The 25,345-nt window shown below is 43.4% G+C and overlaps 1 protein-coding gene and 1 long non-coding RNA gene across 12 annotated transcripts; one reads left to right on the top strand and one right to left on the bottom strand.

The window, feature by feature from the left end:
- The first annotated feature begins 699 nt into the window (after positions 1-699).
- Positions 700-25,206, top strand: LOC138411138 (NLR family CARD domain-containing protein 3-like). Of its 11 annotated transcripts, none has more exons than XM_069530088.1 (10): positions 713-2,744; positions 4,019-4,153; positions 17,644-17,778; positions 18,205-18,485; positions 18,647-20,417; positions 21,094-21,267; positions 21,821-21,994; positions 22,368-22,541; positions 22,915-23,088; positions 24,241-25,206. In XM_069530088.1, the coding sequence occupies exons 2-10, from the start codon at positions 4,026-4,028 to the stop codon at positions 24,272-24,274; spliced, it is 3,045 nt and encodes a 1,014-aa protein (XP_069386189.1). In that variant the 5' UTR covers positions 713-2,744; positions 4,019-4,025; the 3' UTR covers positions 24,275-25,206. The 11 variants fall into 11 exon arrangements, with proteins under 11 accessions (XP_069386247.1, XP_069386198.1, XP_069386203.1 ...); XM_069530093.1 differs by having other exon boundaries at positions 725-2,744; positions 18,205-18,428; positions 18,650-20,417; XM_069530120.1 differs by lacking the exons at positions 713-2,744; positions 4,019-4,153 and adding exons at positions 16,409-16,448; positions 16,755-16,797 and having other exon boundaries at positions 18,205-18,428; positions 18,650-20,417.
- On the bottom strand, positions 13,992-16,275 carry LOC138411209 (uncharacterized). The gene is made up of 2 exons (XR_011243864.1): positions 15,211-16,275; positions 13,992-14,523 (listed from the first exon to the last, which is right to left on the bottom strand). It is a non-coding gene; the product is annotated as an uncharacterized lncRNA (long non-coding RNA).
- Positions 25,207-25,345: the final 139 nt, after the last annotated feature.

Raw genomic sequence — 25,345 nt, 5'->3', positions numbered from 1 at the left:
ATGCACAGAGATTACAGGCCTCTAGAGAAGCTGAGAGGTGTTTAAAGCATATTGATGGAATCTGAGGAAGAAATTCTCCCAAAGAAAGTAGTGTTGGGATACATGACACACACACAGAGAGGGAATATATACCAAGACCAGTAAGATGCTTCAGCTGTCAAAGATCTGGTCATGCTGCTCTGACATGTGAAGGAAGAGAAGGTGTGCTAGATGTGGTGAGGATCATGAGGATGAACAGTGTGGGGAAGGGATGGAACCAAACTGTTGTCACTGTGGAGGAAACCATAGTGTGGCATATGGAGGATGTGAAGTCATGAAGAGGGAGGTAGAGATTCAACAGGTCAGGGTACAAAACTAAATCACATCTGCAGATGCTGTCAAGATGGTGAACCAGAGGAGAGAGAGTGAAGACACACAAATGAAGAACAACACATTAAACAGCAAGAACAACCAAGAGGGCAAAGTGTGAGTTAAAGAAACGAGTCACTTTTATAGCAGGAGTCATAAATGCTACGATGGAAACCAAATGAAAAACGGAAAGAAAACAAATAATAGTACAAGCAGCTGCAAATCATCTGAACATGAATGAAGAGACTTGGGAGGAGGTGAGAGATGATGCAAGGAGTTTGGTGGCAAATGGACAAGAGCTCAAAAACTGTATGAATCAAACATCATAATTCAGATTATAAATCAGTATCAGACGATGTTTGTGTGCAAGAGACATGAAACCAAATCTGGATTTTAGAATCCTCAATTATACTGCGGTTGATAGGAAAGAGGGGGGGTGCACTAGATTTATCAAGGAACATATGTCCTCAGAGATGTCAGTAAGAAGAAGAAGAAGACATTGTGGTAGAAATGTGGACAAATGAAGGACAGTTTAACATAAATGACTATAACCCATGCAGGAAACTAGAAATCAGTTAACTCAAGCAGATACAAGGACAGACTAGCACTAGATCTGACACTGGATTCAAGTGAGGTGGCAGGGAAACGTGAGAGGGAAGTATGGGAAGACTCAACAATTGGAAGTGACCACTACCCAATATTCAGTAACATACACATAGACCGTGAAGTGAAAGTAGAAGGAAGAGAAGTGACGTGGATATTCAGTAAAGCTAGGTGGGATCAGTTTCACTACTTATGTAAGGAGGGAAATGGGGAAATAGATCAAAGCCAAGAGATAGAAAAAGTGGAAGAAAAGTTCAGAGGAATTGTTTGAAAAGCAGCAGAGTTATCAATCCCTAGAAGCAAAGGGACAATGAGTAGGAGAGCAGCACCCTGGTGGACAGAGGAGTGTAGTAGAACCATTAAAGAAAGAAATAGAGTTTTTAAAGAATTAAAGAGAACCCACTATTTAACAAAGCTCATTGAATATAACAGGCTCAAGTAAGGAAAGTGGTGAAGGAAGCAACGAGCTGCAGACCCATAGCACTTACTTAGATGTTGGAAAAATAATGGAAAGGATGATCGGTGAGAGAAGGACATTCCATCTAGAGAGGAGAGGTTTGTTATCTCCTTATCAGAGTGGTTTTAGGAAAGGGAGGGGAACAATGGATCCAATCTGTTCAGAGACAGAAACTAGGGAAGCTCAAATGAAGAAAGAATTTAGAATGGCAGAGTTCTTTATGTGGAGACGGCTTATGATATATGGAAAGAGGGTTTAATGGTTAACTAGACAAAATGGGAACAACAGGAAGAACTTTGAATTGGATTCAAACCTTTATTTTTGATAGATATATCCAGGTAAAGATGGAAACAACCACATGGACCAGGTATAAGGTAGATAACGGAACGCCTCAGGGCAGTGTGATCAGCCCAATACTTTTTTCCATCATGATTAAGGATGTGTACTCAGACATAAGTTCTGATATAGGAAAAGCATCATCTGCTGATGATGGGGCTTCATGGACAAGAGGTAAAAACTTAACACTAATCCAAGGGAAGATAGGAAATGTAATCAGGATGGTAGAGAAATGCTCATATTCATGGGGATTCAGGTTTTCAGTGGAAAAAACTAAAGTAGTGATGTTTTGTAGAAAGAAGATGAGCGAGGCTGGTTTAAAGATGTATGTGGAACAGTTAGATCAGGTCAACACATTTCAACATCTGGGGTTTTATTTGACACAAACCTGGAATGAACATAGAAATAAGAGAGAGGAAAAAAGATGGTTCTTAATGGAATGAGATGTCTCAAAGGGTCTGAATGGGGAGCCAGTAGAAAAGCTTTGAAGAACATATATATATATATATTTATATATATATTCTACAAACAGCTAATGCTAATTCACTGGTCAAACCTACACGGACACAAAGAAGAAGATCACTCAACAATGGCATCACAGTGGACAGAGCAAAACCAGTTGAACCATGTTCAGACTCGCTCTCAGCACTGGTATCATTACAGTCATCCCACAGCAGAGCAGATATACTGTATGAAATATACCAGACACTATTCAGACGACATCACACACTAACACAAGTCAGCTTCATGTAGATCCCAGCTCACTGAGCATCAAGGGCAATGAAATGACCGAGTGACAAAACAATGTTTAACACAGCAGAGAGCAAACAGTCATACACACACACACACACACACACACACAGACACACACACACACACACACACACAGTCATGTGATCTCCAGTAACTGCAGTGAGGAGGAGGAGCCAGTGAAAGTGAAAGTGTTCAGACTCAGTTGAACTTTGAGGAGCAGAAGGAGGAAACGTGAAGTTTGAGGCTGGTGAGTGTTCGAGCAACATTCATATGAATCCTTCATATTATTCATTCATGCATTGCGTGGCACACACACTATTATTCCTCGCGTTCATTATTCTCCCGCTTCAGGACAAAAGTTTGGGGACGATGGGGACAGCTGAAAATCACTTGGACAGAGACGCAGTGGTCACAAGTTCAAGAGCAAGTTTTTACTGCTGCGACATAGAAACATACTGAGTCCCTCTGTCTCTAATAGTATGGAGGAGCACAATGACTGAAGTATAAATCAATAATACAATCAGAAATACTTACATAGATAAATAAGAACCAAATACATGTCTTGTGTATTTCTGTGTCCATATGTAAATGAGTAGAGGCGGTCCTCACCTCAGTCTCCAGCAGGATCGTATTGATTTATACTTAAAGCTCCAGTGTGTAAGATTCAGGTGAAAGGGAACTATTGGCAGAAATCTAATGGAGAAGAATCCTCATGATGTTTTCACCAGTTCGTTTCATCTCAATTGTATGAAATGTAATTTTCTTTACCCAGAAAAGACCCTTTATTCAAATACTTTATATATAAATACTTTATATTAAAATACTTTATATATAAACATTTATATTAAAATATTTTATATATAAATACTTAATATTTATATACTTTATATTTAAATACTTTATATTAAAATACTTTATATTTAAATACTTTATATTAAAATACTTTATGTTAAAATACTTTATATTTAAATACTTTATATATAAATACTTTATTTTTAAATACTTTATATTAAAATACTTTATTTTTAAATACTTTATTTTTAAATACTTTATATTAAAATACTTTATATTTAAATACTTTATATTTAAATACTTTATATTAAAATACTTTATATTAAAATGCTTTATATTTAAATACTTTATATTAAAATATTTTATATTTAAATACTTTATATTTAAATACTTTATATATAAATACTTTATATATAAATACTTTATATTTAAATACTTTCAGTCTAGTTTTATTTTACTGTCACAGACTCTGAGTCAGTTTTTCTACACGTGGACTGTCGAGAGAAGAAGAGTCAGGATGAACTTCTGTCAGTCAATCAACAGTTTGACTCGACACTGTGATCGACTGAGTCCAACACAATAAACCTTCAACTGTCTCAGGTTACCATGACAACAGGGAGACAGTGTAGGAGGTTGACTTTGTTATATTTGAAGAAAAAGTGAATTTACGTACCTGTCTTCATTGTGTGTGTTTGAGATCACAGTCAGTGTCAGTGTCTTTCCTCTCAGACTGAAGATGAGTGGTTATGAGGAGGAAGAGGACAGAGCAGAGTCTCCAGAGTTCAGCTGTGTGTCTCTGAAGAGTGACCGGTCCAAACATCTTCCTCTAAACTTCAGTAATGAACCTGGACCCTCACACACAAAGTAAGAGACTGTTTCTACTGTGAACTGATCTGAAGAGGATGTAGTTTCCTCTAGTGTGGCCCCTGCATTAGGACACAGCTTCATTGAAATTGGTGACTAATCTCTCAGAATCCCTCAAAGAGCTCAGACCTCCACCAAGGCCCAACACGCTCCTGATGAAACCACTTTGAAATTCACTACATACTCATTTTTATTTGGATCTGCACCAAATTTCACTCACTCATAAACATCAGTCCTCTGAACATCTGGTTCACAGAACACATCCTTCACCAAGTTTACTGGTGATCTGTTCAGTGGTTTTTATAATCCCACTAACGAACCAACCAACCAACACACAAACATACAGGGTGGAAACAAAACCTCCTTGACAGAAGTGATGACGACCTGTGACTGTGACATTTGACTTATCAGGACATGTCTTCACAGAGAGAGGAGGAGGAGTCATGTTTCTGAGGAGGAGCAGTCGTCCCGCTGTGCTTCGTGTCAGGACGTCCTGAAGGATCCAGTCTCCACCAGCTGTGGACACTGGTTCTGCAGACAGTGCATCACCTCATACTGGGACCAGTCTGGTTCTTCAGGAGACTCCTCCTGTCCCCAGTGTGGACAAAGATCCAGAAGAGGAGCTGGAGCTCAGACAGCCGGTCAGAGCAGCACTGTACATGTGTCTGCTGATGTCTTCACTTCTGACAACAGCACATGTTTGATTTTGTTCCTTCATACAGCATCAACATTTCACTTGGTTATAAAAGCACAAAGTTCAAAAGCTTTGATTTTCTCTAGTTTTTCTGTATCTGATGAAAACAATCAGCAGATTCTCAGATTCTCTGTCTTTAGTCTCACATTGTTTCTTGTCTTTCAGCAGATCGGGGTCTGCAGGAGGTTTTAGACCAACATAAGATCAGTCTGAGGAGGAGATGTGAACATGTGACTGAAGGAACTGAGGAAACAGGAAGTAGAACCCTCCTCAACAGGATCTACACTGAGCTCTACATCACAGAGGGACAGAGTGAAGAGGTTAATACTGAACATGAGGTGAGGCAGCTTGAGACGGCTTCCAAGAGGAAGAGCCTCCACGACACTCCCATCAAGTGCCACGACATCTTTAAAGCCTTCACTGACCAGCAGAGCAGCATCAGAGTCGTCCTGACCAACGGCGTCGCTGGCGTTGGAAAAACCTTCTCGGTGCAGAAGTTCACTCTGGACTGGGCAGAGGGTTTAGAAAACCAAGATGTGGGTCTGCTGGTTGTGCTTTCGTTCAGGGAGCTGAACCTGGTGAAAGACGAGCAGCACAGTCTTCTCACGCTGCTCCGTGTTTTCCATCCAACATTACAGAAGCTCACGGCAGAGACGCTCGCTGTCTGTGAACCTTTGATCGTCTTTGACGGCCTGGATGAAAGCAGACTTTCTCTGGACTTCAACCACAGGGAGGTCGTGTCTGAGGTCACACAGAGGTCATCAGTCAACGTGCTGCTGACAAACCTCATCCAGGGGAATCTGCTTCCCTCGGCTCTCGTCTGGATAACCTCCCGACCTGCGGCGGCCAATCAGATCCCTCCTACATGTGTTGACAGGGTGACAGAAGTACGAGGCTTCACTGACGCCCAGAAGGAGGAGTACTTCAGGAGGAGATTCAGTGATGAGGAGCTGAGCAGCAGAATCATCTCACACATCAAGACGTCCAGGAGCCTCCACATCATGTGTCAAATCCCAGTCTTCTGCTGGATCAGTGCTACAGTTCTGGAGCACATGTTGACCACAGACCAGAGAGGAGAGCTGCCCAAGACCCTGACGGACCTGTACTCACACTTCCTGCTGGTTCAGACAAAGAGGAAGAACAACAAGTACGGTGGAGGACATGAGACGAGTCCACAGCAGCTGATGGAGGCTGACAGGGACGTTCTTCTGAAGCTGGGGAGGCTGGCACTTAAACATCTGGAGGAAGGAAACATCATGTTCTACCAAGAAGACCTGGAGCAGTGTGGTCTTGATGTCACAGAGGCCTCGGTGTACTCAGGAGTTTGTACTGAGATCTTCAGAAGAGAGTGTGTGATCTTCCAGAAATCAGTCTACTGCTTTGTTCATCTGAGCGTTCAGGAGTTTCTGGCTGCAGTCTACATGTTCCACTGTTACACACACATAGAAGAACTCAAGAACTTCTTGGGAACAACCCTGGATGACCTCCTGAAGAGAACCATGGAGAAATCCTTCACCAGTAAAAATGGTCATCTGGATCTGTTTGTTCGCTTCCTTCACGGCCTCAGTCTGAAGTCCAACCAGAGAGTCTTAGGAGGCCTGCTGGGTCGGACAGAGAACAATCCAGAGATCATCCAGAGAATCATCAACAACCTGAAGGAGATGCAGAGTGATAACATTTCTCCTGACAGAAGCATCAACATCTTCCACTGTCTGACTGAGATGAACGACCACTCAGTACATCAGCAGATGCAACAGTTCCTGACATCAGAGAACAAATCAAAGGAGGAACTCTCTGGGATCCACTGCTCAGCTCTGGCCTACATGCTGCAGATGTCAGAGGAGGTTCTGGATGAGTTGGACCTGGAGAAGTTCAACACATCAGACCAGGGTCGACGGAGACTGATCCCAGCTGTGAGGAACTGCAGGAAGGCTCTGTGAGTCCAGACATGATCAATAACATGTTGAATCAGTGAACACATCCTCTGCCACTTTGTTAGTCTGAATGAAGCTTGTACCAGATCTGAAAGGATTCTCTTGAGGTGTTTTTAAGATAAAATGTTCATGAGGCAAAAAGAGGATTTACCAGGGTGAGGGTCACATGATCACGTGTTGTATGAATGTTGTGTTTTCTGATTTTATTCTCACAGATTTGATATTTTCTTTAATTACAGATTCATTGGTTGTGGACTCTCAGAGACTCACTGTGAAGTCGTGGCTTCAGCTCTGAAGTCAAACCCCTCACATCTGAGAGAACTGGATCTGAGCTTCAACGAGCTGCAGGACTCAGGAGTGAAGCTGCTGTGTGCTGGACTGGAGAGTCCAAACTGTCGACTGGAGACTCTGAGGTCAGTTCACTGACTGACTTTTGTAGATCTCATATCTATAATACAACATTTATACACGATTTATCTCATTTAATTCTAATTTAACATAATTCCTCTTCATACATAACTTGAATTCATGAATTAATTTGACATTTTAAATATTCAGCTACTTGTTAAAACTCATCTGTGTTTAGTTCTGGATTTCCTAAACTGATCTGCAGGACAGAGACCGGGTCCAAATAATCTATTGTTACTGAATCAGGACTCGTCTTTAGTCCAACATGTCTGATTTCATATTTATCTTCCATGTTATGAGTCTGTGCTGACATGAATATTTGTTATTTTCACACATGAACTCAGTTTAATTTACAGTTAAGTTTCATTCTTTATTCAGGTTGGAGGACTGCAGTCTGTCAGAGATCAGCTGTTCTTCTCTGGCTTCAGCTCTGAGGTCAAACCCCTCACATCTGAGAGAACTGGTTCTGAGCCTCAACAAGCTGCAGGACTCAGGAGTGAAGCTGCTGTGTGCTGGACTGGAGAGTCCAAACTGTCGACTGGAGACTCTGAGGTCAGGTCCTTAAATCCTTGAATGTTCACTTTTCCAACGTTCCTTCTTATTTGGTCATTATCTATTTAAACTGAATTGTCTCAGTTCTGCTCTGCTCACTGTCCCTCAGTCATCTGTCCCTCACCCAGCCTGTCAGTCACGTCCACCTCATCAGCCCAACTCCATTCACCTGCACACACCTGCTCCTGATCACTAGTGTCAGTGAATAACATGTGGACTGAGGCCGAGCACTCGTCCTCCTCAGGTTCTCAACAATAAGACACGTTCTTATTGAAGCACGTTGGACAGTTGATGAGTATAGAACCAAACAGGAAGTGACTGTCAGGAGCCATCTCTACTTTAAACAGTGTTTAATGACACAAACCTACTCAGTGACCAAACACACAGAGAAGAAGGTGATGAATGAAACAATGGTCCAACATGTCTGATGTGATATTTATCTTCAGGTCACAGACTGGACTGAGGTCAGCAGCATGTTGAGAGTCTGTGTTGACATGATGACGATCCACAATAACAGGAGGACACATTCAAATATTCACATTTCTTTATTCAGGTTGAATCTCTGCAGACTGTCAGAGATCAGCTGTTCTTCTCTGGCTTCAGCTCTGAGGTCAAACCCCTCTCATCTGAGAGAACTGGATCTGAGTGACAACGAGCTGCAGGACTCAGGAGTGAAGGAGCTGTGTGGTCTTCTACAGAGTCCAACCTGTCCACTGGAGACTCTGAGGTCAGTTCACTGACTGACTTTTGTAGATCTCATATCTATAACACAACATTTATACACGATTTATCTCATTTAATTCTAATTTAACATAATTCCTCTTCATACATAACTTGAATTCATGAATTAATTTGACATTTTAAATATTCAGCTACTTGTTAAAACTCATCTGTGTTTAGTTCTGGATTTCCTAAACTGATCTGCAGGACAGAGACCGGGTCCAAATAATCTATTGTTACTGAATCAGGACTCGTCTTTAGTCCAACATGTCTGATTTCATATTTATCTTCCATGTTATGAGTCTGTGCTGACATGAATATTTGTTATTTTCACACATGAACTCAGTTTAATTTACAGTTAAGTTTTATTCTTTATTCAGGTTGAGGAGCTGCAGTCTGTCAGAGATCAGCTGTTCTTCTCTGGCTTCAGCTCTGAGGTCAAACCCCTCTCATCTGAGAGAACTGGATCTGTGCTGCAACAAGCTGCAGGACTCAGGAGTGAAGGAGCTGCTTGATCTAAAGCAGAGTCCAACCTGTCCACTGGAGACTCTGAGGTCAGTAGATGTTTGGAGTCAGTCCACGCTGCTTTCATCAGTATTTTACTAAACACAGTCAGTATCACAGTACAGATCCAGGGTCTGTACTACGAAGCAGGATTTGTGGTTATCAGGTTAACTTCAGGTTTAGTTTTTTCAGTCCTACGAAGCTCGTTCACTTCTTCTCTGGTTAAATCACCATGGTAACTGATGATGAACGGCTAACATGCTCCGAAGCAGGTTAAGTTGGAGATCAACCCGTATAAAAGCTCCGCCCACTGACCAGCGTGACTCTCCACTGTTGTGTGGTGCACACTCTCCTTAAAGGGACGGAGAAGAGAAGTTTAAACCAACGTCTGGTTGGTTCAGTTGATCTCAGCCACTAACACACCCAGTACATCTCAATCTCTCCAGACTCATCCTGTCACCAAAATACCAGATGCTCTCAGTCAGGTCCCTGAAAATAGCTCCATGTGTTTTTATTGAGTAGTGACGTCAGAGGTTTGCACCACAGTGTGTCCTCAGAGACAGTGTGTCCTCAGAGTCAGAGTGTGTCCTCAGGGACAGAGTGTGTCCTCAGAGACAGAGTGTCCTCAGAGACAGAGTGTGTCCTCAGAGTCTGTATGTGTCCTCAGAGACAGTGTGTCCTCAGACACAGTGTGTGTCCAACTAAAGCTCATCATAGAGACCACATCATGGGATTCAAACTCTGCTGTCAGTCAAACTGTCCATGTCTGTGATTGGTCATACTCAGTAAACCCCGCCCCTTTTATGTGACACATGTCTTCACCTGTAACAGCAGGAAATCCACCTCTCAAGTGTCCACTCTGCACTTTCACATGCAGAGGAAACACACGTGATGGTCAAAGTGTGTGCAGCTCTTAGCGTGTTCATTCCAACACGTGAACATGAAGCAGAGAGGAAGCTGCTCCACCTCTGAACAGGACTGAAGTCCCTGCTGCTCTTTATACTGGATGTGCTGCATCACTGACTCACAGCTGATGAAGTGAGTCTCTGTCAACACTGATGTCTTCTTCTCTCAACAGATGGAGACTGTGATCTTTCTCTAGGTGAGTGTGAAGAGGACAGTGTGAAGAGGACAGTGTGAAGAGGACAGTGTGTGTGGACGGAGGCTGAGCTGTGTCCTGATGATCCAGAGGCTGAAGCAGCAGCAGCTTGTGTGTAGAGCGGCTCTGACTGGGCCTTGTTGCTGGGAGGCAGAGTGGAGACAGAGCTCCAGAGGACGTGGCCAATAGATCCGTTTCACCTAAATCTTACAGACTGAACCTTAAAAGTGCTTTAATTGGTCATGAAGACGAGAAAAGATGTAAATAAATAACAGGTAAACACAGAACTTGTAAAACGTCAAAGTCTTTCTATCATTTTCTGTTCTAGACACATCCACATGTTGTATGTTGTCATGGTGACCAACACGTCATCTCAGTATAAACCATTAATGAACTGACGCGTACATTTAAAGAGCATGTGAAGTGTCTGGATTCTTCAGTTATTATGTTTGTATTGACAATTTTCATCGGCCGAATCAAACGCATGGAAGATTAAATAAATATTACATTCATGGATATCTTGGGATATTTGTGGCTCCGCAGGGTCAGAATTGAAATAATCTCAGGATTTGAATTCACTGGAAACTCTGCAGGAGCTGAGGAGGGGTCTGTGCTCTCCCCGGCCGCTGCACGTTGTCTGCAGAAAAACAAAAACCCTCAAAACAACGATTACGAAAAAAGGGCAAATTTATTTAAAGCACTTACATAGAAAAATATGATTGATTTGAGTCAACAATAATAAATAGAGCGCCTGACTGTCCCCAGGCCCTGTCAGTACAACAGTACAATCAATATCCAGTTTCACAATACAGCAAAGGCACTAGCATTTACCACGATCAACAACAAGTCAATGGAGGGGGCGGGGCTCCGCAGGACACTTGTCATCAGAAACTCAGGACGAGCCCACGGCCGTCACTCGTATTCTGCCCCCGACTCTGATTCTCAGTGGAACTCAGTGTGAATCACTCTGGATGCTGTTTGGATGCAAAGATGATTTTTAACACAAATAAAAGATGATGCAGGTGAAGAGTCACAAATAAAAGCGGATGTTAAAGCTGGTTTCCCCCGAGAGGCGTCGACGTCCCATCAACATGACTGGAGATCCAAATAAAATGAAGTTTGCGCTGCTCTTTGAAATAGACATTTTGATAAACCTACATTTACTCTGAGAGATGCTCAGATTCAGTCACTTATATAATCAGGATTTAAAACCACGGATTTGGATTCTTCGTCTTTCATGACCGACAACGATTCATGAAAAGAATCAACGAGGTCGATGGGACGGACAAAAAACAAACGAACGCTGAAAAAGAGAAAAATCAAAACAGGTAAATGAAGCGACACATTTTCCTTCTGCTACGTTTTTAAAATCAGATCATTAAACTCCACGTCTTCTGTCCTGAGTCTGTTAATAAAGATGGACGACGAGACAGGACACCCCCTTGTGGCTGGCTGCAGTACAGCTCGTAAATACCGCCTCCTCCATGTTAGCAGATTGGACATGGACCAAACTAAAAACAGAAATCAAAATAGACGTTCGAATCTTAGGAATCATTTGACAAAATATATATTTGACAAGATTTTTGGTTTTAAATGTTTTACATCAGGAATGAAATTCAGGATCAAAGTGGTCATGCACGTCTAACACTGTGATGTTGTCCTGTCCAATATATTGTCTAGTGTCACCACGACGTCTTTTTAATGTTGAAATGAACTGTTCCATTCTGTACTGAATAAAAAATCCTATTCATTTCATTAATCAATGATTCTGATACATTCTCTCTCTGTGTTTTACTTGTGGTGAAAATAAATTATTCTCCTATCGAATGATAAATATACGAATGTACAGCGAGGCCTTGACACCGTGGATTCACTCCAGTTTTGTTCGGCAGGAGGACGTGGAGATGTGTCGTCCATCTTTATTTAAAGCCACTGATCGTCTTTGTGTACATTATTATTATTATTACTCAGTGTTCAAACATACATTTTACTGTTTCATTCGGACTTAACTCAGAGACGGAGGATTGAGGGAGGGATGTTCAGTAGACGGCACATTAACCCAGTGAATCAGACACAGGGCTGGACTGGCAATCTGGCATACCGGGCATTTTCCCGGTGGACCGGCGGCCCACGATGTCATGTTGACGGCCCTTTAATCTGAGACATCTGAGACAGAACCAATTACTACGGCCCACCTCTTCCCTGTATTTAGCTATGCGCGAGTTTGCGAGAGTGGAAGACGGCAATGGACAAACCAAAGCGTAAACTTAAAGGTGGAGCTGAAAAGCTCAGGGCCAAAAGGCTCAAAAATCCAGCCGCCGGAAAATGTGCTAAAATAACGGACATGTTCAGTGGAGGTGCTTCGGGAGCCCCCTCCACCTCAGGTGAATCAAGCACCACCAGCACCAGTGGACAGGGCGAGGGGGCTAGCTGTAGCGATCCACCCATGGAGGCGGCACAGATGGTGGAAGAGGGTGACGGTGGTACTAGCCATGAACAGGGAGGAGGACATGATGAGTCCGAACCCGAGGGTCATGGACTGAGTGAGCAGGTAAGCACCAGGTAAGCAGCTATTAACATAAGGATAATACGTGTAGATGATGGATTTGAATTTAGCCTGCGATACACGCCGTTCACAGGTGGAATGCTGTAATAATAGTCGTTGGAAAGTTTTTATTACCACGTAGTGTTACACTACTATGGCATTGCACAGTGTATCTAGCGATGCAACTTGGGCCATTATGGTAATAGCCGAGCCAATTTATTACAGGGGGCTGGTGGTTATTATTGAGGTGGTTGTCGTCGTCTTTTTTTTCCCAAACGAGGCGCAGCTTAAAACTTTTCTTTTCGTTGAAATGTGTCTCGATGACAAACGATCAGTGTTCTATGGTGGGACGGGTTATAATGAAACGGAGAAATTGGGGGATTCTGGCCAACGTTCGGTTCTTCTGTGTTGAAAATAAGCCGCTTCCCCCCAAAGACCCTGCCAGCTCACACTCTATCTGTGTGTGTGTGTGTGTGTGTGTGTGTGTGTGTGTGTGTGTGTGTGTGTGGACTGTGGTCGGTGTAGACCATAGACTGTATATAAAGATGGACGTAGTGCCCGTGACGTCACCCGTTGGTTTCTGAAGAGTGAAAATGAGGCTCGTAGTGGGCGTTTCACCCGGCGCCATCTTGCCGGGGCCTGACTCCTAGTTCCGGGCTAACCCATATATGGGCAAAAAGGAGGCGCGCGTGTGGACGCTAGGCGGGCCGAGTGAAGACTGACAACCGAGCCACGCCCACAGAGCTTATCGTTTCCTGGTTAGCTCAGGCTAAGGAGCTAGGCTAAATGCTACCCGCGACTGCTAACCGGCTAGCGCTGCGGTGTTGTTGCTCCGGGATGGTCGCGGTCGTAACATCGAACCGAACAGAGGTAAGTTACACTGAAACTTTACAACAACAAAACCTATTGATTTATTTATTATTATAATCATACCACATATACTTACATTCCTCAAGTGGTTTTTGATGTTATTGTGGTAATTCACCGTTTATTTAACACGTCTAACGAAGTTTGAAGCAAGTTTACTAGCTTTAGTAAAGAGTTGTGTTTTTTCATTTGATTGTAATTTTATAAGTTAATATTAATAAGCTACATGTGATACAGACTTGTATAACCGCCATTACTATTACAACCTCTTTTTTAGCCTGTTATGGATTCACAGTAAATTAGACTCAGTGCAGATGTGTAATTATATAACAGTTTAGATGTGATTATAATCTCCACACACCACTGTTGTAAACAGTGCTCATATTTATTATATATGTATATATATTATATATCTGTTTTAACACTGTGAGAAGTTGAGGGACTTCAAGTGGACTGTTATCAACAGCACTGTGAGAGATTATCACCCTTGAATATTACAGATGTGGTAGAAAGACATTTTATATATTTATACAATGTTTATTTCTTTTAGTACATCAGTTTGGCTGAAATTTGTGGAGCTTCCACCTGCTGAACACAGAATAAACTGTAGGTACCCGTCTTGGCTGCTTAACACAGCTGATATTACATGTGTCAAAATTATTGTAATGATTGTATTGTACAGTGTCTGTAAATTATCCTGTTTCTCCTCTGTTCCTTAATCTACAGATGTGACAATGATTTCAGCATAAAACATCCTTTAACATGACTTTTTTCATTTCATGAGGCACTGCAACACCTGATGTCCTCAGAATCCACTGTGGCAGCAGCAACATGGTGGAGATCGGCAGCTTCAGGCTGGTCAACATGATAATAATATTGAGTCAATTTCTATATCCATTATGGTTGGTAAAATTAACACTATCACAACAATGTTCATCTTTTACTTTCTGATTTGATAAACCTTAGATAAAAAGTGTTGTCTTTTCTTTTTTGACATAAGAGACAGAACACGGTCAGCACAGCTGTGTCCCTCAGGTTCCTCCGTCCCTAATAAAATGACAGGAAACATAAAAGTATGGCATTATTGCAGAGATACGTGTTACTTTCAAACAAAGTCTGTGTCCTTATATTCTGTGGATATTTAAGTATGTATCTGAATATGGTTTGGGATTAAACAGTGTACTACAATGAATGTGCAGTATGGAGTTATTTCACATTAAAAGTATTGCATATATAATGTAATGCATCATGTGCAATAATGTGCTTTAATTGTTAGTAAGTTATGAAAACAGGTCTATACCTGGTAGGTAAACTGTTCATTCATAAATAAAGTTCAGCTTAATAAGTTTCACACTGCAGCAGCTGCACTGACGTTATTTCTGAACCAATAATCTAATAAAACATTATTACTGAAGTTACTCACAGTAACGTAGTCAAGCCAAATAGGTTGGCGAGCTGAACAACTTTACATAACGTTAGATATCTAACTTGATGATATTCACTAAACACACAGTCGCCTTCAGTTTAAAAGATTTATCACCATGAACTCTAACGCTCCTCTCTCCGCTGTGTGGACGCTTCATGTCGGGTTAATAACCCCCGTCCCTCCCGTTAGCATCGCCGTTACTGCTGGTATCTTGCCTGGAGGTTAGCGGAGCTAAGCTAACCAGCCAGGTAACAATGATACCTGCTCATCACTACTGACACGTAAATCAAAGACAGTACTTTACTCACCACAGACTCTGCAGCACAGACGTCTTCCACTTCTCCGTCAGGACAATCAGCCGAACAACAAACGATGATATTCACATGTGAGTGAAAACTCCCCCACAGACTCCGCTCGTGCTCGGTGACGGGGATTAGCCTGTTAGCTCAGGTGAAGCCGAGCAGACCTCAGGCTAACAGCCAGAGTGAAGAGCTAACGGTGACGTCACGTGTCAATCAAGTGATAATTATTCATAATTTCAAACCTCTATATTATCTAAACGAGCGAGTTAGAAAAAAATTCACCCCCCCCAGAGTTGTCATGGAGGAAGAACTTACTGATTGAGACTAAAACCGTTTTTTGAACCAGGCTGTAAACACGTTTAATTCTGCTCTAAAGTCGGGCTTTTTAACATGGGAGTCAATGGGAATTGACTCCCTCTTGGAGCCAGCCTCAAGTGGCTATGCACCAAGTGAGTAAACATATAAACATATCCACATTACCACGACATAAAAGTGTTAAAAATCTGATGTTGTATGTGCCCCCCCCCCCCCCCCCCCCCCCCCCTCTCTGTCCAAGGAGCTGATTGGACTGAAGAGAGCAGATAAGGCCAGTTCATCGGCAGCTGCCAGGGGCTCTCTTCTCTCAACGTCCAGGTTTTCTGCCAGCTATCATGACACATTTATAGATTCATTTTAAATAAACAATTGAGTGTGAAGTCACTGCACATTCCCTGGTGTTTTTTTGGTACCTGAAAGAGAGTTTTTTAGTTAAATTGTGCCGTTTTGTTCTCCCAGTCCAGCCCTGACAGTGACTCACACATTGAGATAAGATGAGAGGAGCAGAGTCCGTTCACTTTAGCTTCTGTTTCCTCCTCCACTCTGAGCTGCTCTCACTGTCACTAATAAACTCTCATCACTAGTGATCAGGACCTGATCAGTTCATGAAGTGACTCAGTGTCTGTTTGAGTCCAGAGTTTATGAGGCTCATTTAAACATCATGAAAAATGACCAGTCAACATTTTACAGCTCAGTAACATGAGACGCTCACAGTCAGGACTCAGTGTGAAAGTGAAGATCTGGATTCATGATCCTACATCAATTATTAACTAAATATATGATCCAATAAAACATGAACTGTGAACATGAACCAGTTCATCTTCATGGAACTGGACTTTGAACTGCTTCAACACGGAGGAGGAGCATGAGAGCAGGAGAGTGTCAGACTCCATTTTCACTTGGAGGAGCAGCAGAAGAAAAATGAGCAGGTGAGTGTTCACACAACTTTCTGAAAGTTTTACTGTCACACTCTCTCACCTGCTGTTAACATCCATCTGCTGATCACACGGCTCCAAGTTTGTCAGTTCACACCTGGTGACAGACGTAGTTTCCATGTGATGGGATCACCAGAGACAGATGTGAACAGCAGGTGTGGAACAAAGTGTCTTCAAATGACTCATTAGCAGAGTTAACTCACAATTTCACTTTTTATCTTCATCACATCTGTTAATCAAGTGTTTAATACAGAATCATACATTACAGCAGTGTTTACTAACCTGTCGATCCCTGTAAAGATCTGGACTCTGAGGTGTGAGAGACATCGACCTGCAGACACAGGTACATAGATATATATACATAGATATATCTGTATAATTATATTATATATTCAGCTATACTGAATTTACGGAATTTGCGGCTACAGGGATATCATGAACTGAAAGAGAAGCTCTTCACAGACAAATGCATAATGAGATTATGCCAAAACTTTGAATAAATACATTTGTGTGTGTGTCCGCAGACCGCTGTGTGAGTAACGTGTCGTGGATCATCAAATACGTTCAATACTAAACGAAATATTCAGCCTGCATTGGTCGATGAATGTGGGTGATTCTTATTGTATCTAAACAAATTATGAAGAGCTTCTCTTTAGGTTCATGAAATCCCTGCTGAGCACAGTGCCATTACTGGGTGTGTCGAGCTCTCCTGTGAGGTTGGAGACATGCCGAGGCCTGATAACAGCTGCCTGATGTAGTAGATCTGCCACGATTAAAAACGGAGCGAACTTCCTTGTCAGAAGAACGGCATTGGGCGGGGCTATCGGGGGGATTTTGGCCTGTACACGCATTCGCCAGTGTGTTACTGATGAACTCATAGTTTAATATTGCTGCAACGAGGTTGTGAGCGGACTAACTCATTGTCACTCACTTTTAGCTATAGCATCCACACGTTACACAAGACGTCAGTCAAGTTTCATTTCATATATTCAAAGGTTTCCTGAACGGAATATATATATGTATATATATACACACACACATTAAACCTACAACTGCCTCAGGTTACCATGACAACAGGGAGACAGTGTAGGAGGTTGACTTTGTTATATGGAAGAAAAAGTGAATTTACGTACCTGTCTTCATTGTGTGTGTTTGAGATCACAGTCAGTGTCAGTGTCTTTCCTCTCAGACTGAAGATGAGTGGTTATGAGGAGGAAGAGGACAGAGCAGAGTCTCCAGAGTTCAGCTGTGTGTCTCTGAAGAGTAACCGGTCCAAAGAACATCCTCCATTGTTCAGTAATGAACCTGGACCCTCACACACAAAGTAAGAGACTGTTTCTACTGTGAACTGATCTGAAGAGGATGTAGTTTCCTCTAGTGTGGCCCCTGCATTAGGACACAGCTTCATTGAAATTGGTGACTAATCTCTCAGAATCCCTCAAAGAGCTCAGACCTCCACCAAGGCCCAACACGCTCCTGATGAAACCACTTTGAAATTCACTACATACTCATTTTTATTTGGATCTGCACCAAATTTCACTCACTCATAAACATCAGTCCTCTGAACATCTGGTTCACAGAACACATCCTTCACCAAGTTTACTGGTGATCTGTTCAGTGGTTTTTATAATCCCACTAACGAACAAACCAACCAACACACAAACATACAGGGTGGAAACAAAACCTCCTTGACAGAAGTGATGACGACCTGTGACTGTGACATTTGACTTATCAGGACATGTCTTCACAGAGAGAGGAGGAGGTGGTGGAGGAGTCATGTTTCTGAGGAGGAGCAGTCGTCCCGCTGTGCTTCGTGTCAGGACGTCCTGAAGGATCCAGTCTCCACCAGCTGTGGACACTGGTTCTGCAGACAGTGCATCACCTCATACTGGGACCAGTCTGGTTCTTCAGGAGACTCCTCCTGTCCCCAGTGTGGACAAAGATCCAGAAGAGGAGCTGGAGCTCAGACAGCCGGTCAGAGCAGCACTGTACATGTGTCTGCTGATGTCTTCACTTCTGACAACAGCACATGTTTGATTTTGTTCCTTCATACAGCATCAACATTTCACTTGGTTATAAAAGCACAAAGTTCAAAAGCTTTGATTTTCTCTAGTTTTTCTGTATCTGATGAAAACAATCAGCAGATTCTCAGATTCTCTGTCTTTAGTCTCACATTGTTTCTTGTCTTTCAGCAGATCGGGGTCTGCAGGAGGTTTTAGACCAACATAAGATCAGTCTGAGGAGGAGATGTGAACATGTGACTGAAGGAACTGAGGAAACAGGAAGTAGAACCCTCCTCAACAGGATCTACACTGAGCTCTACATCACAGAGGGACAGAGTGAAGAGGTTAATACTGAACATGAGGTGAGGCAGCTTGAGACGGCTTCCAAGAGGAAGAGCCTCCACGACACTCCCATCAAGTGCCACGACATCTTTAAAGCCTCCACTGACCAGCAGAGCAGCATCAGAGTCGTCCTGACCAACGGCGTCGCTGGCGTTGGAAAAACCTTCTCGGTGCAGAAGTTCACTCTGGACTGGGCAGAGGGTTTAGAAAACCAAGATGTGGGTCTGCTGGTTGTGCTTTCGTTCAGGGAGCTGAACCTGGTGAAAGACGAGCAGCACAGTCTTCTCACGCTGCTCCGTGTTTTCCATCCAACATTACAGAAGCTCACGGCAGAGACGCTCGCTGTCTGTAAACCTGTGATCGTCTTTGACGGCCTGGATGAAAGCAGACTTTCTCTGGACTTCAACCACAGGGAGGTCGTGTCTGAGGTCACACAGAGGTCATCAGTCAACGTGCTGCTGACAAACCTCATCCAGGGGAATCTGCTTCCCTCGGCTCTCGTCTGGATAACCTCCCGACCTGCGGCGGCCAATCAGATCCCTCCTACATGTGTTGACAGGGTGACAGAAGTACGAGGCTTCACTGACGCCCAGAAGGAGGAGTACTTCAGGAGGAGAATCAGTGATGAGGAGCTGAGCAGCAGAATCATCTCACACATCAAGACGTCCAGGAGCCTCCACATCATGTGTCAAATCCCAGTCTTCTGCTGGATCAGTGCTACAGTTCTGGAGCACATGTTGACCACAGACCAGAGAGGAGAGCTGCCCAAGACCCTGACGGACCTGTACTCACACTTCCTGCTGGTTCAGACAAAGAGGAAGAACAACAAGTACGGTGAAGGACATGAGACGAGTCCACAGCAGCTGACGGAGGCTGACAGGGACGTTCTTCTGAAGCTGGGGAGGCTGGCCCTTAAACATCTGGAGGAAGGAAACATCATGTTCTACCAAGAAGACCTGGAGCAGTGTGGTCTTAATGTCACAGATGCCTCGGTGTACTCAGGAGTTTGTACTGAGATCTTCAGAAGAGAGTGTGTGATCTTCCAGAAATCAGTCTACTGCTTTGTTCATCTGAGCGTTCAGGAGTTTCTGGCTGCAGTCTACATGCTCCACTGTTACACACACATAGAAGAACTCAAGAACTTCTTGGGAACAATCCTGGATGACCTCCTGAAGAGAACCATGGAGAAATCCCTCACCAGTAAAAATGGTCATCTGGATCTGTTTGTTCGCTTCCTTCACGGCCTCAGTCTGGAGTCCAACCAGAGAGTCTTAGGAGGCCTGCTGGGTCGGGCAGAGAACAATCCAGAGATCATCCAGAGAATCATCAACAACCTGAAGGAGATGCAGAGTGATAACATTTCTCCTGACAGAAGCATCAACATCTTCCACTGTCTGACTGAGATGAACGACCACTCAGTACATCAGCAGATGCAACAGTTCCTGACGTCAGAGAACAAATCAAAGGAGAAACTCTCTGAGATCCACTGCTCAGCTCTGGCCTACATGCTGCAGATGTCAGAGGAGGTTCTGGATGAGTTGGACCTGAAGACGTTCAACACATCAGACCAGGGTCGACGGAGACTGATCCCAGCTGTGAGGAACTGCAGGAAGGCTCTGTGAGTCCAGACATGATCAATAACATGTTGAATCAGTGAACACATTGTGGTATCACCCGAGGTGTAACCACTAAGCAGGGTGTAGGGCGGTGAGTCACAGAAGCATAGAGAAGTCAAAAAAGGGTTTCAAACAAAGTCCAGTTTATTAAGTAACCAAAAGTCTCTCCGGCAGCAAAACATAAAGTTCATCAAACGGTCAATTGTTATCCTCCATCCACTTGCTTGTCAGGGGGATCCTCTCCAAAGTATCTTCCGCCACATCTCCTGCTTCCTGCTTGTTGCTGGTCTCCATTCCTTTGTTCTCCTCTCTCGCTCCCACACCTGAGCTCCCGCTTTAATGAGGGCTGAGGCCTTGGCACCTCCCCTAGCCGTGCCTTCTGGGAGATGCAGTTCTCTCGGCATCCATCTTGTGGGGATGTAGCCACTCTCAGGGTGAGGCACATAACGCCCCTCTATAACCCGCCCCCTTGTGATGCCACAACATCCTCTGCCACTTTGTGAGTCTGAATGAAGCTTGTACCAGATCTGAAAGGATTCTCTTGAGGTGTTTTTAAGATAAAATGTTCATGAGGCAAAAAGAGGATTTACCAGGGTGAGGGTCACATGATCACGTGTTGTATGAATGTTGTGTTTCCTGATTTTATTCTCACAGATTTGATATTTTCTTTAATTACAGACTCGTTGGTTGTGGACTCTCAGAGACTCACTGTGAAGTCGTGGCTTCAGCTCTGAAGTCAGACCCCTCACATCTGAGAGAACTGGTTCTGAGTAGAAACATCCTGAAGGACTCAGGAGTGAAGCTGCTGTGTGCTGGACTGGAGAGTCCAAACTGTCGACTGGAGACTCTGAGGTCAGGTCCTTAAATCCTTGAATGTTCACTTTTCCAACGTTCCTTCTTATTTGGTCATTATCTATTTAAATTGAATTGTCTCAGTTCTGCTCTGCTCACTGTCCCTCAGTCATCTGTCCCTCACCCAGCCTGTCAGTCACGTCCACCTCATCAGTCCAACTCCATTCACCTGCACACACCTGCTCCTGATCACTAGTGTCAGTGAATAACATGTGGACTGAGGCCGAGCACTCGTCCTCCTCAGGTTCTCAACAAGAAGACACGTTCTTATTGAAGCACGTTGGACAGTTGATGAGTATAGAACCAAACAGGAAGTGACTGTCAGGAGCCATCTCTACTTTAAACAGTGTTTAATGACACAAACCTACTCAGTGACCAAACACACAGAGAAGAAGGTGATGAATGAAACAATGGTCCAACATGTCTGATGTGATATTTATCTTCAGGTCACAGACTGGACTGAGGTCAGCAGCATGTTGAGAGTCTGTGTTGACATGATGACGATCCACAATAACAGGAGGACACATTCAAATATTCACATTTCTTTATCCAGGTTGAAGGACTGCAGTCTGTCAGAGATCAGCTGTTCTTCTCTGGCTTCAGCTCTGAGGTCAAACCCCTCTCATCTGAGAGAACTGGATCTGAGCTTCAACGAGCTGCAGGACTCAGGAGTGAAGGAGCTGTGTGGTCTTCTACAGAGTCCAACCTGTCCACTGGAGACTCTGAGGTCAGTTCACTGACTGACTTTTGTAGATCTCATATCTATAACACAACATTTATACACGATTTATCTCATTTAATTCTAATTTAACATAATTCCTCTTCATTCATAACTTGAATTCATGAATTAATTTGACATTTTAAATATTCAGCTACTTGTTGAAACTCATCTGTGTTTAGTTCTGGATTTCCTAAACTGATCTGCAGGACAGAGACCGGGTCCAAATAATATATTGTTACTAAATCAGGACTCGTCTTAAGTCCAACATGTCTGATTTCATATTTATCTTCCATGTTATGAGTCTGTGCTGACATGAATATTTGTTATTTTCACACATGAACTCAGTTTAATTTACAGTTAAGTTTTATTCTTTATCCAGGTTGGAGGACTGCAGACTGTCAGAGATCAGCTGTTCTTCTCTGGCTTCAGCTCTGAGGTCAAACCCCTCTCATCTGAGAGAACTGGATCTGAGCTTCAACGAGCTGCAGGACTCAGGAGTGAAGGAGCTGTGTGGTCTTCTACAGAGTCCAACCTGTCCACTGGAGACTCTGAGGTCAGTTCACTGACTGACTTTTGTAGATCTCATATCTATAACACAACATTTATACACGATTTATCTCATTTAATTCTAATTTAACATAATTCCTCTTCATTCATAACTTGAATTCATGAATTAATTTGACATTTTAAATATTCAGCTACTTGTTTAAACTCATCTGTGTTTAGTTCTGGATTTCCTAAACTGATCTGCAGGACAGAGACCGGGTCCAAATAATATATTGTTACTGAATCAGGACTCGTCTTTAGTCCAACATGTCTGATTTCATATTTATCTTCCATGTTATGAGTCTGTGCTGACATGAATATTTGTTATTTTCACACATGAACTCAGTTTAATTTACAGTTAAGTTTTATTCTTTATCCAGGTTGAAGAGCTGCAGTCTGTCAGAGATCAGCTGTTCTTCTCTGGCTTCAGCTCTGAGGTCAAACCCCTCTCATCTGAGAGAACTGGATCTGAACTACAACAAGCTGCAGGACTCAGGAGTGAAGGAGCTGCTTGATCTAAAGCAGAGTCCAACCTGTCGACTGGAGACTCTGAGGTCAGTAGATGGTTGGAGTCAGTCCACGCTGCTTTCATCAGTATTTTACTAAACACAGTCAGTATCACAGTACAGATCCAGGGTCTGTACTACGAAGCAGGATTTGTGGTTATCAGGTTACAGACAGAGTGTCCTCAGAGACAGTGCGTGTCCTCAGAGTCAGTGTGTCCTCAGAGACAGAGTGTCCTCAGAGACAGAGTGTCCTCAGAGACAGTGTGTGTCCTCAGAGTCAGTGTGTCCTCAGAGACAGAGTGTCCTCAGAGACAGTGTGTCCTCAGAGACAGTGCGTGTCCTCAGAGTCAGTGTGTCCTCAGAGACAGTGTGTCCTCAGAGACAGTGCGTGTCCTCAGAGTCAGTGTGTCCTCAGAGACAGAGTGTGTCCTCAGAGACAGTGTTTGTCCTCAGAGACAGAGTTTGTCCTCAGAGACAGTGTGTGTCCTCAGAGTCAGTGTGTGTCCTCAGAGACAGAGTGTGTCCTCAGAGTCAGAGTGTGTCCTCAGAGTCAGTGTGTGTCCTCAGAGTCAGAGTGTGTCCTCAGAGACAGAGTGTCCTCAGAGACAGAGTGTGTCCTCAGAGTCAGTGTGTCCTCAGAGTCAGTGTGTCCTCAGAGACAGTGCGTGTCCTCAGAGTCAGTGTTTGTCCTCAGAGACAGAGTTTGTCCTCATAGACAGTGTGTGTCCTCAGAGTCAGTGTGTGTCCTCAGAGACAGAGTGTGTCCTCAGAGTCAGAGTGTGTCCTCAGAGTCAGTGTGTCCTCAGAGACAGAGTTTGTCCAACTAAAGCTCATCATAGAGACCACATCATGGGATTCAAACTCTGCTGTCAGTCAAACTGTCCATGTCTGTGATTGGTCATATGCAGTAAACCCCGCCCCTTTTATGTGACACATGTCTTCACCTGTAAAAGCAGGAAATCCACCTCTCAAGTGTCCACTCTGCACTTTCACATGCAGAGGAAACACACGTGATGGTCAAAGTGTGTGCAGCTCTTAGCGTGTTCATTCCAACACGTGAACATGAAGCAGAGAGGAAGCTGCTCCACCTCTGAACAGGACTGAAGTCCCTGCTGCTCTTTATACTGGATGTGCTGCATCACTGACTCACAGCTGATGAAGTGAGTCTCTGTCAACACTGATGTCTTCTTCTCTCAACAGATGGTGGACAGGATCTTTCTCTAGGTGGGTGTGAAGAGGACAGTGTGAAGAGGACAGTGTGAAGAGGACAGTGTGTGTGGACGGAGGCTGAGCTGTGTCCTGATGATCCAGAGGCTGAAGCAGCAGCAGCTTGTGTGTAGAGCGGCTCTGACTGGGCCTTGTTGCTGGGAGGCAGAGTGGAGACAGAGCTCCAGAGGAATCAGAGGAGGTGAGCTGCTCTGAGATCAGCTGTCACACAGTGTCCAGTCCACCGTCCTCACCACGTCCAGGACATGATGTCATCACTTGGAACTGTCGTATGTCAACATGTTGTGTAAACTCCGACAGGACGCTCTAATGTTTTATCAATGATTATTGATTATTCTGAGTATGATCTTATTCAGGTTAAGTTGATCAGAACATACAGTTTATACGTCAGTGTCTTCTTCAGATTATTGTCTTAATCTGGTTGATACCAGATTATTGTATCCATGGAAACGTCAAGCGGTGATGGGTTGGTGAGTGACATGTCGTTCGTCACGTCTCACAACAACAACACGGCAAGAATTTGTGATTCTATAATCAGCTGCTCAGACACATGGAGGAGGCGGGGTTTATGACCTATACTGCAGCCCGCCACCAGGGGGGTGATCCAGATTATTGAGCTTCACTTTTGAGAGCCATCATTCTTGAATGACGTCAGATGAGATCTTCCCTGTAAAGTCGCAGCTGATGGATCTGACCTGAGTTTGAGTTTCTAACTTTTGATGTTTCACTGTTTAATGGTAGAAGGTCGAAAATCTCAGCTTCAATTCTTCATTTAATTCAACTGCTGCAGGAAAACCACGAAATCCAGTTTGATCATCACGAAAACGTTTCTTTCAAACGTCCGATTTTTTATTCACTTGTAAAATCTTGCGGCTGTTTTGTTTCAATGAATCATTTTATTATTTTTACATGAAAATAAAACTTTTCCACTTCACTCAAGTTAAAATTCTCTGCCGGTCAGTTTGTCTCTGGTCCACAGCTGCTCAATGATCAGAAGGTTGGTTTGTACCGAGCTGGAGTTTCTGTGTCCTCCTCCACTCTGCTCTCACTTTAACTAATGAACACTCACCACCAGGGG

Source organism: Paralichthys olivaceus, chromosome 1, assembly GCF_024713975.1.
Source record: "Paralichthys olivaceus isolate ysfri-2021 chromosome 1, ASM2471397v2, whole genome shotgun sequence".
Classification (NCBI taxonomy): Eukaryota; Metazoa; Chordata; class Actinopteri; order Pleuronectiformes; family Paralichthyidae; genus Paralichthys; species Paralichthys olivaceus.
This window is presented reverse-complemented; position numbering and strand designations above follow the sequence as displayed.

Coding starts and splice junctions, on each gene's coding strand:
- LOC138411138 (XM_069530088.1), top strand. CDS start 4,026: ATGAGTGGTTATGAGGAGGAAGAGGACAGAGCAGAGTCTCCAGAGTTC. Junction 18,486..18,646: donor CACTTCTGACAACAGCACAT/GTTTGATTTTGT, acceptor CTTGTCTTTCAG/CAGATCGGGGTCTGCAGGAG. Junction 20,418..21,093: donor AGGAACTGCAGGAAGGCTCT/GTGAGTCCAGAC, acceptor CTTTAATTACAG/ACTCGTTGGTTGTGGACTCT.